This window comes from Canis lupus, chromosome 15 (assembly GCF_003254725.2).
Source record: "Canis lupus dingo isolate Sandy chromosome 15, ASM325472v2, whole genome shotgun sequence".
NCBI lineage: Eukaryota > Metazoa > Chordata > Mammalia > Carnivora > Canidae > Canis > Canis lupus.
Window position 1 is genome coordinate 48326211 of NC_064257.1, and position 16219 is coordinate 48342429.

Consider the following 16219-nt stretch of genomic DNA (forward strand, 5'->3'; position numbering starts at 1 on the left):
AGGACGTTGGCGTGCTCTGTGCCAAAGAAGTGGGAAGGCCTCGGAGTCGTGGTTGCCCTAGCACCTTAGCACGTTCTGCCGAGAGTCCTCAGAGTGACAGCGTAAACACTTTGAAAAGAGCCATCTTGATGGACTCCAGAGCTCGAGAAGGTTCGCAGGTGATTCACCGATGAGGGCGAGCGCTGCTGGGCGGATGGCAGGTTACAGACCAGCCACGTCCACCGTGGGGCAGCCGCTGTGAAATTCAGAAAAAACCGAAACGTTACACATTGGCGCACGTGACGCATGAAGAACCTTAAAGAGTGTTTTTTAGGATCAAAATTTCATGACTCTGTTCAGCGTCATCCCCTAGAGGCAGGACCTTTGCGGGACCGTGCCCAGGCGTAGGAGAGTCTCACCACCATTGCCTGGGTCCCCTTAGCACTCGGTGCCCACCCAGGGGTCATGGCTCAAGGCCTGTGCCCGCCACGCGCTGGGGTGACCGGCCCTTCCTCGTGGCCCGGGATCGGCTCCGTCCCCGAGGAGGAGAGTAGAGCCCCGCGGACGGGACCCGTGTCTCAGGGCTTGCGAACGGTATTTTTCCCATTTGCTGATGAAGGAGGTCGGTAGTCAGATCCAGACCGGCGAGTTCTAACTGGGTCGTGGTGTGAATGAGCACCCCTTTATCGTCCTCGTAATCCCAGTGGTGATCGTGCAGGTGCGAGTTCACGTGTCCGTGCAGTCGTCCTCCTGAGCGTGTGGGCAGGGGCCCGGCTCACCTCGCGTTCCCTACAGGCTGCAGGTCGTTGGCTCTGAGCGGCCGCGGAGTGGCGTCACCACAGTCAGTACCTCCAGGGGAAGTCAGTAACGCTGGTCTCTGGAGGTCCCAGTTCCCAGTGGCCAGAAAGCTGGCCTGTGAATTTTGGGCTTGTTCCCCAAGCAGTGGCAAGACGGCCCCCCGTGGGGACATCATGCTGACCCTTACCCCATGGGGACCTGGCCCGGGGCATGGTTGTGTGGGGGCAGCTTGCGATGCTTCCGTGCTGTCATCCTCATGCTCTCACCACTACTGTGTGTCTGCGTGTCCTGCCCTTGGGAACAGTTTTAAATGTTTTTTTTCATATTAAAAATGACCACAAAGGACTCTCCCCGGGATCCTATGTTCTCATAAGAAGAGTATGTGAGGCTGACCTGGTTTCCTGCAGATGCACGTAGCAGTGGAAGGAGTGTGGTGGGGCCAAATCCTCAGGGGGACACTGATGTGACCTCCAGACAGAACCGCACCTTGGACGGTCCCTCCCGGGGTTCTCTGTACCTTCGCACCCCACCCCCCAGTTCCCATGGGAAAATTATAGGATAGGAAAATGTAAATAACAGCGAAAGAAAGTAAAGTTGATGCTGTTGTCCGCATTTCATCCGACAGTTTGATTTGGCAGTTTGAGAGGCACTTCAGAGTTTCCCTCTGTACCCAGTTGAGACGCTGGGGAATCCCGAAGCAGAATCCTGGTATTGGACACGCTGTGCTTCATCAGAGCAGCTTCTCATTCGCAGCCCCCCTTAAATCCGCGTGCTTGTCTCAGGCTCCCGACACCAGCGCCCAGCGCTTAGCTGCTTCTCCTTGCGGGGCTCCTGTCCCTGCTGGTCCGCTTTGCAGCCGCAGGCCGAGCCCAGGCCAGGCTCGCAGTCGGCCGCGTGGCCCCCGTCCCGGCCCAGGGCCGCGAGCGCGTGCAGGGCAGGAGGCCCCTAGGTCCTCTGCTCAGCGCTGTGGTCACGTGGTGCAAAAGCCTCTTTTTGCGAACAACAGCGTAGGATCCTTCCCTGAAGGCTTCTGTTCTCTTTCTCCCAACTACCACTTCCAGAGATGCACTGTTAGCAGTGAGACGGGTGTGGAGGGGCCGAGAGCGCCCCACCGGAGGCGGCTCTGGGTGTAGACAGGCCCGTGCTTTTGAAGGGCGCTTGCGCTTCCTCTGACTTGTCCTCGGGGTGCTTCCGGGACAGTCGCTGCTGCAGGGTGGGCTCCTGGTCTGTCCGGGCCATGCCTGCCTTGGGCGCGCTGGGAGCCACCTGGACGAGGGAGGAACTCGCTGCCGGGCGCTCTCCCCGCCCAGGGTTACGTTGCTCTCAGGGGGCGTTCTGGGGGTGACTTGGGCTTAATTTAAGATAGACAAAACTGTTTCAACCGTGTTGCTTCTGTTTGAAGTAAGTCCAGTTTCTGTCCCTGCTTCTCTCCTCCCTCTCCTGCCTCTCCCGCCGCCTGCATTGCTTCCCTCTGACTAGGTCCAAGGCAATGGTACGTACTAACTGCTCTGCAATGCTTTGTTCTGCTGCACACATCCGTGGTCTCTTGACGGGAAGAGAAAAGGAGAAATAACTGGAGAATTGGTGTTTCCCTCTATCCAGGAGGGATTCTGTGGTATATGCATATGTACGACACCCAACAAAAGCAGCTGTGGCTTCGCAGCTGAGCCCCGGTGCCCTGCAGGCAGCCACACGCTGGCCCGTCCCCGGAGCCTGGTGTGCCCCGGTCCTCCCCAGACCTCGGAGAACACCAGGAGGGTCCGCCTTACCTTCCCCCAGGGTAGTGGGACTACAGAAGGCCTCCGGACCCCGTGCCCGATAGCTAAAGGGGCCGGAGACCTGGAAACACCTTCGGAAACCCAGTGAGGGGACAGCTGGTTGGGTTTCAGTGGAGGGGCCAGAAAGGTTGAAACTGAGTCAGAGGAGGGAAACCGGAGACTAAGCCTCACCTCCCAGGCTCAGGTCAGAACAGCAAGGCGGTTTCTTCCTGTTGGTGGCCCTTCCTGTGCTCCTTGACGAGTTGAGCACATTAAAAACTTAGGATTGGGGCACCTGGCTGGCTCCGCCGGTGGGTGGTGCAACTCGATCTGAGGGTCGTGAGTTCAAGCCCCATGTCGGGCATGGAGCTTACTTTAAAAAAAAAAAAAACACAAATTTGGGGGTTTCACAAGATAGAAGTGCCCAGAAAGAGAAGAAGAGCAGGTCAGGTGAGATCATGGGGGATCTAAGAGCGGGTAAGGGGCACCGTCCCCCTGCGGGCTTCCAGAGATGGGGCAGCCGCGGGGGCTGCTTGTTTATAGGACGGAGAGTAGCTTTTCAACCTGTGAGGAAGAACCTGCCTGGGAGCAGCCGGAGGCCCCCTGGCACTGGGGGTGCTCGGTGCCCAGGATTGCCCTGGGCTCTAGGCTGGGCGCGGGAGACGCGCTCGGAACTGCAGCTGCGCAGAAGGGGCGGGGGAGGGGGGTGCTGGGGGAGGGGCAGAGGGGACGGGAAGGCCTGGGAAGGGGGCGGGGGTGCTGGGGGAGGGGTGCCCTGGGGGTGTCCGGGGAAGGGTGTGTGGGGGGGGTGCTGGATAGGGGTGCCCTGGGGGGGGTTCGCCTCATATCACATGGTGGTGGATACAGGATCCCCCAAAGCAGCCAGAGAGAGGGCAGTGCGGGGCAGGAGGTGCCAGGAAGGGACGCGGGGGGGGGGGGGTGCCCGGGGAGGGGGCCCTGGGGCAGGGCCGCGAGTTATTTCTCCTCCTCTGTTCCGAGTCCCGCGTGGAGCGGCGTGGAGCCCGCGGGGCCGCCGCCTCACGCCGCGCTCTCTCCGCAGAACACGGCTCTCGATAAGGAGGGCCAGATCTTCGGCGGCAAGCCCGGCGCCCCCCGCCCCGCGCCGCAGCCCCCCGCGCCCGCCGCCCCGGAGCCCCCCGCGCCCCCCCGCGCCCCGGCGGGCGCCCAGCGGACGGGCACCTGGCGCCGCCACCGCGACTGAGCCCCGCCCGGCCCCGCCCGGCCCCGCCCGGCCCCGCCCGGCCCGGCCCCGCGGGGCGTGGAGTCGCTCCCGGAGCCGCGCGTCCTGCGCCCGCGGACGGTGCTCGGCGTCGCCAGGAGAACCTGCGCCTTCCGTCTGGGACTCGCTGCGTTTTTATAGACACACTTTGGATGAATCAAGATCGCTCCTGCGCTTCCGCGAACTCGGAGTGTTCCTTGTTTTCTTACGGAGACACAGACCGCATCTGCCCCTTCGCGGGGTCCCTTCCTGTGCGACGGGCTCGGGGGCCTCGGGGGCCTCGGGGGCCTCGGGACCGGCCGTGATGGAGGAGGGGCGCCGGGGCCGGGGGCTGGGGGGCTGGGCGCCCGCTTGCCTCCGACGACACTGGATATTTATTTGTGCACAGACCCCAGGGGCCTGTCGCTCTGTTCCTACACGCTCCGTGCTGCCCCCACCCTTCCCACGTGTAGTTGGCAACGCGGAGGAGGTTGTCCTTCGGGCTTCCTCATGGAAGGCTTGGCGCGCGCACCTGCCCCGGCCCCGGCCCCGGCCCCGGCCCCGGCCCCAGCCGAGCGGGACGACCCGGCGTCACCTGCCCGCGGCGTCACCTGCCCGCGGCGTCACCTGCCCGCGGCGTCACCTGCCCGGCCTCCGGAGCTGGCCGCGCACACGGAGGAAGCCCGGCCAGGCACAGTCCGGACTGGGGCGGGAGGGTGCTCCGCAAACCATCTCTGTTACTAACCTTCTGGAAGGCTGCTGGCAGTTTTTCCTTTTTTTTTTTTCTTTTTTTTTTTTTTTTTGCCCCACCACCCTCCCTTTTTAATAATTGTATATAATCCGTAGTTTTGTTTTACCGGCTCATCTTCTAAACTGGTGGGCCCTGTAGTTCATTCTCGTTGTTAGACTTTTGCCCCTTACAAGTGTACCCGACCTGCAATAAACCCTTCTTGAGAAAAAAGTGATGGGGGTGGGCGAAGGATTGTGTGGCGTTGCTTTGCAGGGGTGCAGAGGATGTGGGATCGAAAGACGCCCCCCGCCCAGGTTCTGGAGGGGGGGGGGGCCGTGTCCCAGGAAGCTGCGGGTGAGGCGGGGCAGGGAGCCTGATGCCTGCGAAGAGCACAGGAAAATGCATCTTGGTCAAAGTATATTTGGTAACAGGTGCAGAGACGCGCGACAGAAACTCGGGACTAGATGGGACTGTCGGTGTGCGGCAGGCGAGTCCTGTGGAGCCCGCGGCGGGGAGCTCAGGCTCTGCAGGCAGTGGGGGGCAGGGCGGCTCCCCGACTCTGCGGCCTCCTGGGAGCTGTTCTCAGACCACCTGCTCCATCGCTGCCGCGTGGCCCGGTGCGCTCCGGCCCAGCCTCCGCCCGCTGCCCAACTCCAGGCTCAGGACCGTCCACTCCAGCTCCGGATCTCAGTTCACGTTGCGGACGGAATCCCCCTGGGCTGCTGCTGGCCCACGACTCGTCCCCGAGGCGGGCTGCAAACTGCAGGTGGGCTTCCGGGGCCACGGCTGCCGCAGGTGCAGGCTTGGGGGGGCGGGGGGGGGCTCGGCTCTCCTGCCTCTGTCCTCACCGCGGGGTCACAGAGCAAGCCGGTCCACGGCTGCCGGCGGAGATGGAGGGAAAGGAAGGCGGGAACCTGGAAGGCGAGGTGCAGCAGGTCTGTGGCCTGCGCTCCCCTCCCGGGGACGGGGCCAGAGGCCTTTGCTTGCAACCTAAGAAAGTGCCGAGCACGGCTGCTGGGACGGAGGGGCATCCTCTGCGCCCCCACCCCCACCCCCCCGACCCCCCCGCGTGCTCTGCGCCACCCAAGGTGCTGGTGCTCCAGGAGCAAACCAAGCGGTGGGCTGGCCTCACACAAGGCACAGGGGTGGCAGGACACAGGGGCACGTGGCAGTTTGGGGTCCTTCTGTCCCCAAAGCAGTGCTCTTTGGAGGCTCCCTGGTGCCCCGGGGGGCAAATCGCGGCCTGGATGTGAGCGGTCATCCGAGTGAGGATCCGACCCCACGGGGGTTTGGAAAACCTCTGTTGAGCTCTTCTGTTCTCAGGGTCAAAATTAAGTGCAGGCAGGTCACTGCTGGGCTCCTCCGCCCCTGCGGGGAGGATGGCATGTCCTTGACCGCGGGTCATCGCCGGACTCCGGGAGGGCGTCTGGGTCTCAGGCCGCGGGAGGGGAGCGGCCACGGGCTGCAGCCATCGGGGCGCCTGCGGGGCCGGGCGACCGGCCGAGGGGCGTGCGCCGCCTTCTCTTGCAGAAGGCTGCGGTGCCACGGAAATACGTGCGATGTACGGATTGAGCACGTGTGGCAAAACTGCCCCCGAATGGTCCGGCGGACAGGACTGTGCAATGTGACCTTGAGACTCCTGAGGGCAGTTGGGAGCCGGCCGCGCGGGAGGGGAAGGATCCACAGCTGTGCGCCCCCGAACGCGGCGGACTTGGTAGCAGATTTGATCCAACCCCGTGTCTCTCCACGGCCATTTCAACATGCAACCAGTGTAAGCAGAATCTTTGAGAGGTGTTTTTTTTTTTTTTTTTTAAATTTTGAAATCTAATGTGTGTTGACTTTGTCCGCATCGCGGTTTGGAGGAGGCGCGCCTTGAGTGCCCTGCGGCCCTCGTGCCCTTGTGTCCCTTGCGGCTCCTGAGCCCCTCTAGCTCCTGCGCCCCCTGCGCCCCCTGCGCCCCCTGCACCCCTGCACCCCCTGCGGCCCCTGCTGTCCCTGCAGCTCCTGCGCTCCCTGCGCCCCCTGCACCCCTTCCGGTCCCTGCACCCCCTGCAGCTCCCGCGGCCCCTGCCCCCTGTGGTTCCTGCGGCCCCTGCAGCTCCCGCAGCCCCGCTGGGCAGCGCAGCCTGCGCATCTCCGTCTCCGATCCTCCTGTTTTATTCTTTTTTGCACGTGAGGGGGACGGCGACGTGGGAAGACCGCCTGTCTCGGCTCCCGGTGGGCCGGGCCGATTCCCCGTCACCCGCAGGCTGGGACGCTGCCCTCCCCTGCCCTGCCCTGCCCTGCCGCGCGCCCCTTGGCCCTTGCGGGGGGTGGAGGGCCGGCGGGGCCCCGGGAACCGCGTAGACTGTCGGCAGCGCTGGGGGGGCCAGGCCGGGGCCGGGGCCGGGGCTAGTCGGTAGGAGGCGCGGACGTGGGACGTGAGCAGAGGCCGAGGCCGAGGCCGAGCTCCTGGCGGGACGCGTGGCGGCCCCGCCCCGGGGGGCTCAGCCCAGGGCGCGGAGTTGGCGGAGCGCTTCGGGTGTCGGAGCCATCCCAGGAGCCATCCCACCTCCCTGAGCCGGACGCGAAGGTCCACGCTCCGCCCCCGGGAAGACTCCGAAGGCCGGGGAGCCCCTCCCGACGTGCCAGAGCTGGGGGTGCTGAGCCTGGCTCCGGGGAAGCGGCCCCCAGGTGGTCAGGGCGCGGGTGCGGGCGGGCCGGGGGGGCTCCCGCTGAGCAGTGCATCCAGCGGGGAGCCCGCGTGCAAAGCCTCGTCTCCAGCGGTTCCTGGGGGCGGGGGGGAGGGGGGGAGCCGCGGGGAGGCACCGCCTCCCTCAACCGCTGGGCCGGGCCGGGCGGGCGCTCCGCACGCTGGAAGCCGCGCTGCGGGGTTGGGCACCTGGGTGGGGAGGATGAAGTCGGGCCTGGGGAATGTCTTTCAAATTGTCCAAGTTCAGGGCTGCAAAGCAGCCAGCTGCTTCCTGCCAGGTATGAGGAAATAACAGCCTGCACAGCACTGCCCCCCCCCCCCCCCAAACTTTGGTTTTGGCAAGGAAAAATATTCCTGAACTTGAGACAGAAAAATAATTCACTTCATGTTTTTGGCTTATGACCGCCGAGGTCTCAGAATTCCTAAGAACATTCGCGCATCGCCTTCTTCCCTTGCTGGAGAGCCGGGCTGCCTCCAGGACAGCTTGCCTGAAGGCCAAGGCCCACTCGGCTTCCTTAGAAAAATGTGACGTCCCTTGGTTTGGGCAGTCTGCAGTTTTGGTTCATAGCACGGAGGGCTGGGAGTGATGTGTCAAGCTTGGGTTTTTAAAGTTTTTTTTTTTTTTTTTTTTTTTTTTTAAGATTTTATTTATTCATGAGAGACACAGAGATCTAGAGGCAGAGACACAGGCGGAGGGAGAAGCAGGCTCCATGCAGGGAGCGTGATGTGGGACTTGATCCCGGGACTCCAGGATCACCCCCTGAGCCAAAGGCAGATGCTCAACTGCTGAGCCACCCAGACATCCCCTTTTTTTTTTTAAAGGTAGTTTTTTTTTTTTTTTTTTAAGATTTTTTAAAAAAGATTTTATTTATTCGGGGGGGGGGGGGAGCTTGGGTTTTTAAATAGTGATGTTATGACTTTGGGGGACCCAAAAAGTGCACCATGGACTCAACTCTCCAAATCTATGTGGAAGAAAAATATAAAAGATATTTTCTTCATTTATCTTAGAGGAAATAAAAGAGACAAAAAAAATTTAACAGGTATTTTTTGTATTTTGTTATTGATTTGCTATTTTATGGTCTTTTCCTTCCATTTCACAGTGTAGGAAATTTTTAAACTTGCTACAAAACTTTATACTACAAAAAAAGGGGAGTAGTTAGGCTGGTTGCTCTCCTAGTCGAAGTAGAAAACTCTTTCCTCAACAGTGGGGCAGAAGTAGCCAAGCAGAGGCACCGGCTTATTTGCTGATACACATGGTTCATGAAGATTTTGAGATTTACATCACATCCTTCTTCTTGTTTCTGAACACACTTTGGCAGAATGTGAGGTCACGGGAGGATGTGACGCTGGGGGGCTGGCTGCTACTCTGTCCATAATGCACACCAGGAACTAGCTGAGCGTCTCCACCAAGCTCTGTGGTAGGCTCCTTTGTTCTGTGTGGCTCAGAAGGAATCTGTATCCTTGGTGTGCTGTGTTCTTTCACAGGGAGGGAGGGAGGGAGGGCAGTTTAGTGCAGTCGGAAGGTCCAAATCAGGCCCATGATTTGTATGGTCAGGAACTTTTGAAATCCCATCCAGCAAAAATTTGGTGGATACCTAGTGAAAATCTCTGCCCTAAAATCCCTGTCTTGATACATCTGTTGTATGTTATTTTAATTCAAATCTATTTGCTGAAAAGGGTGCAGAGTGGAAGTGCTGTCTGGCTGTATTTGGGATTCCTGGCCACCTGACAGCAAGGTGGGGGGCACCCCATGGCACCAGGTGTGTGCGGTCAGGCCCCCACCCCGGCCCTCGGGCTCTGCTCTGCCGTTGGAGGTGGTGGAAGAGGGCAGCCCCAGGTTCTAAGCTACCTCACATCCGACACGCAGCGGCTCAGGGCTCCAGTTCAGGTCGCTTTTTTTTTTCTGCTTTGAATCTTCTTGTCCTGTATGCTGATAAGTTTAACTAAAGTGTGATGTTATTTCAGGGGGCAAAACTATTCCTTTTATTGAATTAATGTATTAGAATATTTATTTATGGATGTTTGGTGGGTTCTGGGGAGACAGATTCTCATCCGAGAGTGAATCATCCATCAGTTTGGATCAGCGTGCTGTCAAGTTTTCATGTCCTGCATTCACCAAGCCCGCGTGCTTCCTCCCAGAGATCCAGTGCTGTTTCTTAAATTACAGAGCCTCGAGGACTTGATTGGTGACATTTCAGTACGAATCAATACTATCAGGGAGGAAAATCTGAATTTCTTGAGGCAGCGCATTTTAAAACCAGCCGTAAATTACTGATGTAAACCGAACACACCACGCTTGCAACCAGGTCCACTTACTGGATGTGTCCGCCGCTCCTCCTATCTGTGTGGCTCATCCAGTTTCATCCCAAACCACCTCAGCTTTCACTTTTTTCCCCTAATTGGTTTAAATTTATTTGAAATATTTTTTTTTGAAAGTCATTAACATTGGTTTAAAATAAGTGAATGTTGAGTAAATCCTAGCAAATACAGTAAACAGATTCTGTCCTTAAGAAGCCCCTGGTGTTGACACCAGCTATGTTTGTTTTATGAGTAAAGGAATACATACGTAACACATACGTAAGTAATACGTATTGCTTATCTTGTTAACTTTCCATAGTTGTAAGTTTTAAAACCAATAAAGGCATTGGAAGCACCAATTTTCGTCTTAGGCTCCAAGAAGAAGCTGCTTTATTCACTTTGCTTTAAGCTTATAAAAACGGGGTAATTGAAGTATCAAATGCTGGGCATAGGACTTAAGTATTCCTAATTTTCTTAGCATTTTCCCTAAAGTTTCCAAAGTACAATATCAGGGTAACAGCAGTGAGAATGTTTAATTAATCTGCCAGAAACTTGGGTATTTCTTTGATCTAAGATGTATGTTCTCACATTTGACTACTGTTTTTTCTTTCTTAACAGTTTGTAAAACAGTGGTGGATCTTAGCTCTAGGTATGGTGTTCTCTCATCAGTGTTAAGTCTTAATAAGAGGGAGCTGTCTGGCCAAAGGCAGCCCATGTTCCTGTTTTTAAGAGCGTCTCTTTGATCAGTTATTGTTCAAATTGTTTTATCGTTGTTTTAAATTAGAAGTGAAAAGATGTTTTGAAAAATTCAATTACAAGTGGCATTTTTCTGTCAAGTGTGTTGTTTCCGTCCAAATCTCTGCTTTTAGAGAAGAGCTGAATGTTGAAAAAATAGGGGGGAACCCGTTTAGGTAAGTTGCAGGAGAAACAGGCATGGAATGCTGGTTTCAACTCGAAATTCACAACTTACAAAGAATTTATTTATTCAATACAGACCTTTTCTCAAATATTTTTCACAGAATTCCACACAGCAATCTACTAGAAAAGTAGAATTATACAACACCAAAATAACATGTTTCTTAGTACAAATTGCTACTCAAAGGAAGGTGAAGATACTTAGTAACAAACAGCAGGTAAGGTGGGTGTTGCTTCCTACAGCATCTCGAAGCCTCTGCTCTTGGACTGGGTCGGGTGGGGGAAGGGAGCCTGGGCTACAGCTCTGCCTCAGTTACCCGGGCACAGTCAGACCTTAGGGGTGAGCTTTGGTACTTGCATTTACTTTAAAAGAAAAACAAAGGTTGTGAGCCCACGAGCCTTTCCATCATTTCATTTTGGTGTGCTATGAAGACAACATATCAGGAAAACGCTGTAAATAATAAACATTGTAAATACTTCACACTTGCTATAACATTAGATCCTTTATATTAACCACACAGTGAAATAAAAGAACTTCCCCAAACCATAATTTTCTAGGTCTAAAGCATGCTTGAAGAATAATATTGATAGAAATAATTCATTGAGATGTTTTAAAATTACATTTACCATAATTTAAACATTACCATTTAAATCCCAGAAATTTCAGTGCTGAAGCAGCACAATTGCTTGGAAAAATACAGGACCCAGAGTACAGCATAAAATTCCCTGTCCCAGTATTATAACCCATTTCCCTATTGTTAAAATCATGTATTTTTCAAGATTACAGATAAAGGGGAAGTGTTTTTTCATAATATAGCTAGAATAAGTGGGTTTACTTGCTCCACTGTATGTTTCCATAATTGGTGAAAATAGACTTCTCATTATGACTAAAAATATAGATTTTTTTTAAACTACAGAACCCAGCAGCCAATTTTCTGCTTTGCTGTTCTCCCCAAAAAAGTCAAGCAAAGTCTACAAAAATAGCAATTAACTTTAAAAAATATTTTGCTTCTTAGAGCAAATTTAAGTTACATTCAGATGTGATAGCTATTTCTAAGAGAAAGATGCTCCCAATTACTTCCCCTGCCTAGGCTGGGGGTGAGGCTGATGTGCAGCTGTCACCTTCAGTAGCGGGTTTGGTATTCATGATGCCACCGGTTGAAGTCATTATAAAACAGAACGATGCTTCCTGAGGCCATGCCAGAAATGATGCACCTGGGAGAAGCAGAGAGAATGAGGGGTTTACAAACCTGTTTATTTCCTAGGGATCAATCTGTTCTAAAGAAAGAACTGCCTTCTCCAAATCTACAAGGTAAATATAGAAGTTGACAGTCAAAGCTAGCAATTTTTGAGGACTACAGTATGCTTTTTGATAATTAAAGTATGCCACTGAGTGAGCTGAGAATGCCACTGGCAGTACCCTCTCCCTGTGTCTCTCATGAATAAATAAATAAAATCTTTAAACAAAACCTCAATCAGTAACCTAATTCTACACCTTGAGGAAGTAGAAAAAGAGCAAACTAAACCCCAAAGCAAACAGAAGGAAAGATATAATAGAGTGTATATAAAATAGAAGAGAGGAGAAAAATCAAGAGAACCAAAAAAGCTGGTTCTTTGAAAAGGTTAACAAAATTGACACACTTTTTAGCTAGATTTACTAAGAAAAAAGAAAACACTCAAACAACTAAAATTATAGAGCTGTTACTATCAATTTTACAGAAATAAGAGGATTATAAGGCAACACTAGGAACAATTCTATGCCAACAGATCAAATGGAAAATTCTTGAAAAAAAAAGATCTTAAGAGTTACACACTCTATGGACTGAGCCAGCCAGGAGCCCTTGAAATGGAAAAATTCTTAAAAGCACACATTATACCTCTAAATCATGAAAAAACAAAATGTGAATAGGCTTATAACTACTAGGACTGAATCAATAATCAAAAACCTCCCAATAAAATGAGGCCCTGGACTAAATGGCTTCAGTGGTGACTTCTACTTAAGGAAGGATTAACACCAACTCTTTCTAAGTCATTCAATGAGGCCAGCATTATCCTGACCCCAAAGTCAGAGAAAGACACTACAAGAAATGGAAATTACAGACCAAATTCCCTTATGAATACTGATATAATAGCTTTGAACACATACTAGCAAATCTAATTCAGCCAAAGATTAAAAAGATTATACACATGACCAAGATGGGTTTATTCTTGGAGTGCGAGGATGGTTCAACATACAGAAAAATCAATGTAATCTACCACATTAACAGAACTGACAAAAACCTACCAATTGATGAAAAAGAGGCATCTCACAAAATTCAACATGGTTTTATGATTGATAATACTCAAACTAGCTAATATCATACTCAATGGTTGTCTTCTATTATCAGAAACAAGACAAAAATAATTTTACCAGTTTAATATGGTACTGGGAGTCCTAGCCAGAGCAATTAGGCAAGACAAAGAAACAACATCCAAATTGGAAAGAAAGAAGTAAAATTATTTCTATTACCCATGACATGATCTTGTATGTAGGAAATCCTCAAGATTCCACAAAAAACTATTAGAATTAATGAATTCAACAAACTTGCATGATATAAAGTCAACATACAAATAAGCTGTTTCTGTACATGAACAATGAAAAAAATCTGAAAAGGAAATTAAGAACAATTCCATCCACAAAAGCAACAAAATAAATATAATACTCAAGAATAAATTTAACCAAGGAGGCAAAAGACTTGTGTATTATAAACTACAAAATGTTGCTGAAAGAGATTAAAGAAAACATAAATGGATGGAAAGAAACCCGTGTTCATGGACTGACAGATTTAATATTGCTAAAACGACAATACTAGCCAAAGCAACAGATTTCAATCCAATCCCTATGAAAATCCCTTGTTTTTCTTCACAAAAATAGAAAAACCCATTTTAAGATTCATAATGGATTCTCAAGGAACCCCAAATAGCCAAAACAATCTTGAAAAAAAAATCAGATGTAGATGTCTTATACCTTATGATTTCAAAACTTCCCACAAAGTTGTAGTACTCAAAACAATTTGGTAGTGGCATATGGACCAACAGAATAGAGAACCCAGAAATAAACTCACATATATGGTCAAGTGATTTTTAGTAAGGGTGAGAAGACCATCTAGTCGGAAAAGGATGGTCTTTTCAACAACTGGCATTGGGAAAACTGATACACACGTGCAAAAGAAAAAACTGGACCCTTTCCTATCATATATAGACATTAACTCAAAGTGGATCAAAAACTAAACATAAGTGTTATAACTATAAAACTCATAGGGGGAAAAGCTTCATGACATTCGATTTTGCAATGATTTCTTGGATATAGTGGAAGCATTCACAACAACGGTAAAAAAGACCATTAAAATGAAAAACTCTTGCACATTGAAGGACACTATTAGGAGTGCAAAGTCAGCACTAGTAGTCAATAGGGAAATGCAAATCAAAACCACAGTAAAAGACTATTTCACACGCATTAGGATAGATACTATTTTTTTTAAAAAAAAAAACACAATCCAAGCATAACAGGTGTTGGTGAGGATGTGCAGAAATCCGAACCCTTGTGCACTGCTGGTGGGGATATAAAATGGCGCAGCCACTGTGGAGAACAGTTTGGTAGTTCCTCAAAAAGTTAAACCTAGAATTATCCAATGACTCAACCATTCCACTCCTGGCTATCTACCCCAAATAAGTGAAAACAGGAATCTAAACAGGTGTTTGTATGCAAATGTTCATAGCAACATTATTCACAATAGCCAAAAGGTGAAAACAACCAAAATGTCAACAGATGAACTGGTATACAAAGTGGCATGTTGTACTATTCAGCCTCAAGTAGGAATGGGTTTGACACATGCTACGACAGGGCAAATATTGTATGATTCCACTTATACGAAGTACATAGAAGAAACAAAATCATAAAGACAGACACCGGAACTGATGTGAACTGAATAGAGGTTTAGGAGGGAAAATGTGAAGTGTGTTTAATGAGTACAGAACTTCTCTTTGGGATGATGAAAAACTTTATTTAAAAAAAAAATTCTGGGGCAGCCCCGGTGGCTCAGCGGTTTAGCGCCGCCTTCAGCCCAGGGTGTGATCCTGGAGACCTGGGATCGAGTCCCACATCAGGCTCCCTGCATGGAGCCTGCTTCTCCCTCTGCCTGTGTCTCTGCTTCTCTCTCTCCTCTCTGTGTATTCTCATGAATAAATAAATAAAATCTTAAAAAAAAAATCTGGAGATCGGCAGTAGTGATCTTGTACAACAGTGAATGTACATCATGTCACTGAATTGTACACCAAAAAAATGATGGTAAAGTTTACGTATTTGTTACCATGATAAATTAGAAACTAAAAGCAGCAACTGTATATTAAGAAATAAGATGCCGAAGACAATCTACCTAAAATTTAACACTTGGAAGTTTTTAGGAAATAAGGCAAATCCTTCCATAGAACCCTCATGGACAGAGATACAGGCATTTTATATTAAACATGTTTAGAGCTCTTAAATTTTATTTTAAAGTAGTCTAAGAAAAAGCTTTATGGCAATATAATTACAGCCCTTGTTACTTCTGCCTGTTGCTGGAGAATTCAGCTTTTGTCCAAGAGTGGCTATGCCATCAAAAAGAAAAACACCCTTTAAGAAGAAACAACTCCAATATTCACTGGCTATTTTGATTGCCCAGGTGATCCCCACAACCCAGTCTATCCATCAGTCCCTTTAAATAAATTCCCTCCCGTTTTTAACATCACCATCAGTAGACCATGACTTGTGTGTTACCTCTGGTCGTAAGACAGGGCCATGGCCCGGATTCCAGCATCGCAGCCCGGGTAGGCAAAGAGGTGCTTGAGGTCAGACACCTGCCAGACCATGAGCACGCCGCTGTCCCCTCCTGTGAGCAGGTACTGCCCATCTCGGCTCAGCTGGATGGCCTGTAAGACAGACACAGCAGTGATCAGCAGAGGGTGGCCCTAGGACAACACTGGCTCCCGCTCCACGCCCCTCCACCGTGCAGCGCTGTGGTGCAGAGGGGGAGTGTGTGCAGGTGCTCTGGAGGAGTTTTTAGGAAATCAGGAGTTACAGGAAACTTATGCCCTTTCTCAAAAATCAAATGGATAAAGTTAGGCAGTGTTTGAGGTTTTCTTTTTCTTTTTTTTTTTTAATTTTTGCTTTTTAAAGATGAGGTGGCAAAGTCTTCCAGTTCTGTGAGTATTATCTAAATGGGTGTGTGCTGGGGACTGGGGCCCACACTCTGGAATGAGAAGCCTCCTGGCATCTCTAGTTGTACTGTGGGGGTGCAAGGCCCATTTTGTACCAAGGATGTGCTAGCTGCCCACACATCCCCAATAAAACCACCGCTGCCTTTGGGGCTGTGGCCCCCGTGAGAGAAGGCCCGCATGCTTTGTGCCTTTACTAGGCCTGCTGGACTTTTACAGCAGTTAGGGTACAGCTTGATAGGTAGAGAACCACCTTCCAGGGTAATTAAACCCCAGCTGAAGCATGGTCTTCCTGCCCCTGGACCGACAGCTTCCTGCTGGTACTGAATGGGAAGTACAGACATGGAATTTGTTCTTCAGTCCCGTAAATGGGGCCAAATGCAGACGACTGATTTTTTATGTGACTTTTTACATGTTTTAATGGTTGGAAAAAAATAATATGCCATGACATGTGAAAATTACATGAATTCCAAATTTCAGTGCCTGTAAATAAGGGTTACTGGAACATAACCACACCCATTCGTTTATGGCCACTCTCAAAAGTGACAACAGAATACGGAGCCTGCAAAGTCAGTCTAAAATACTTTTTATCCTTTTCT

At 51.0% G+C, this 16219-nt stretch overlaps 2 protein-coding genes across 26 annotated transcripts in view; one reads left to right on the forward strand and one right to left on the reverse strand.

Annotated features, from left to right (window-relative positions):
* Nucleotides 1–16219, forward strand: part of DCLK2 (doublecortin like kinase 2) — a 246421-nt gene that overhangs the window by 144024 nt on the left and 86178 nt on the right. For 4 of the 13 annotated variants that reach the window (XM_049094201.1, XM_049094200.1, XM_049094203.1 and 1 more), the window contains one exon: nt 3595–4538. The exons of 3 other annotated variants lie outside the window; for them this stretch is intronic. In XM_049094201.1, the coding sequence (XP_048950158.1) occupies nt 3595–3756 (162 nt within the window). In that variant the 3' untranslated portion in view covers nt 3757–4538. Of the gene's footprint in view, nt 1–2; nt 159–1402; nt 2991–3594; nt 6255–7816; nt 10302–16219 lie in introns of those variants that run through there. 6 more of the 13 variants (XM_049094197.1, XM_049094199.1, XM_049094198.1 and 3 more) reach the window with 4 other exon arrangements.
* The window catches only part of LRBA (LPS responsive beige-like anchor protein), a 728875-nt gene continuing 723087 nt past the window's right edge, over nt 10432–16219 (reverse strand). For 12 of the 13 annotated variants that reach the window (XM_025439493.3, XM_025439495.3, XM_025439499.3 and 9 more), the window contains 2 exons: nt 15184–15335; nt 10432–11603 (listed from right to left, as the gene is read on the reverse strand). In XM_025439493.3, the coding sequence (XP_025295278.1) occupies nt 11513–11603; nt 15184–15335 (243 nt within the window). In that variant the 3' untranslated portion in view covers nt 10432–11512. The remainder of the gene's footprint in view (nt 11604–15183; nt 15336–16219) is intronic. The other variant, XM_049094192.1, reaches the window with a different exon arrangement.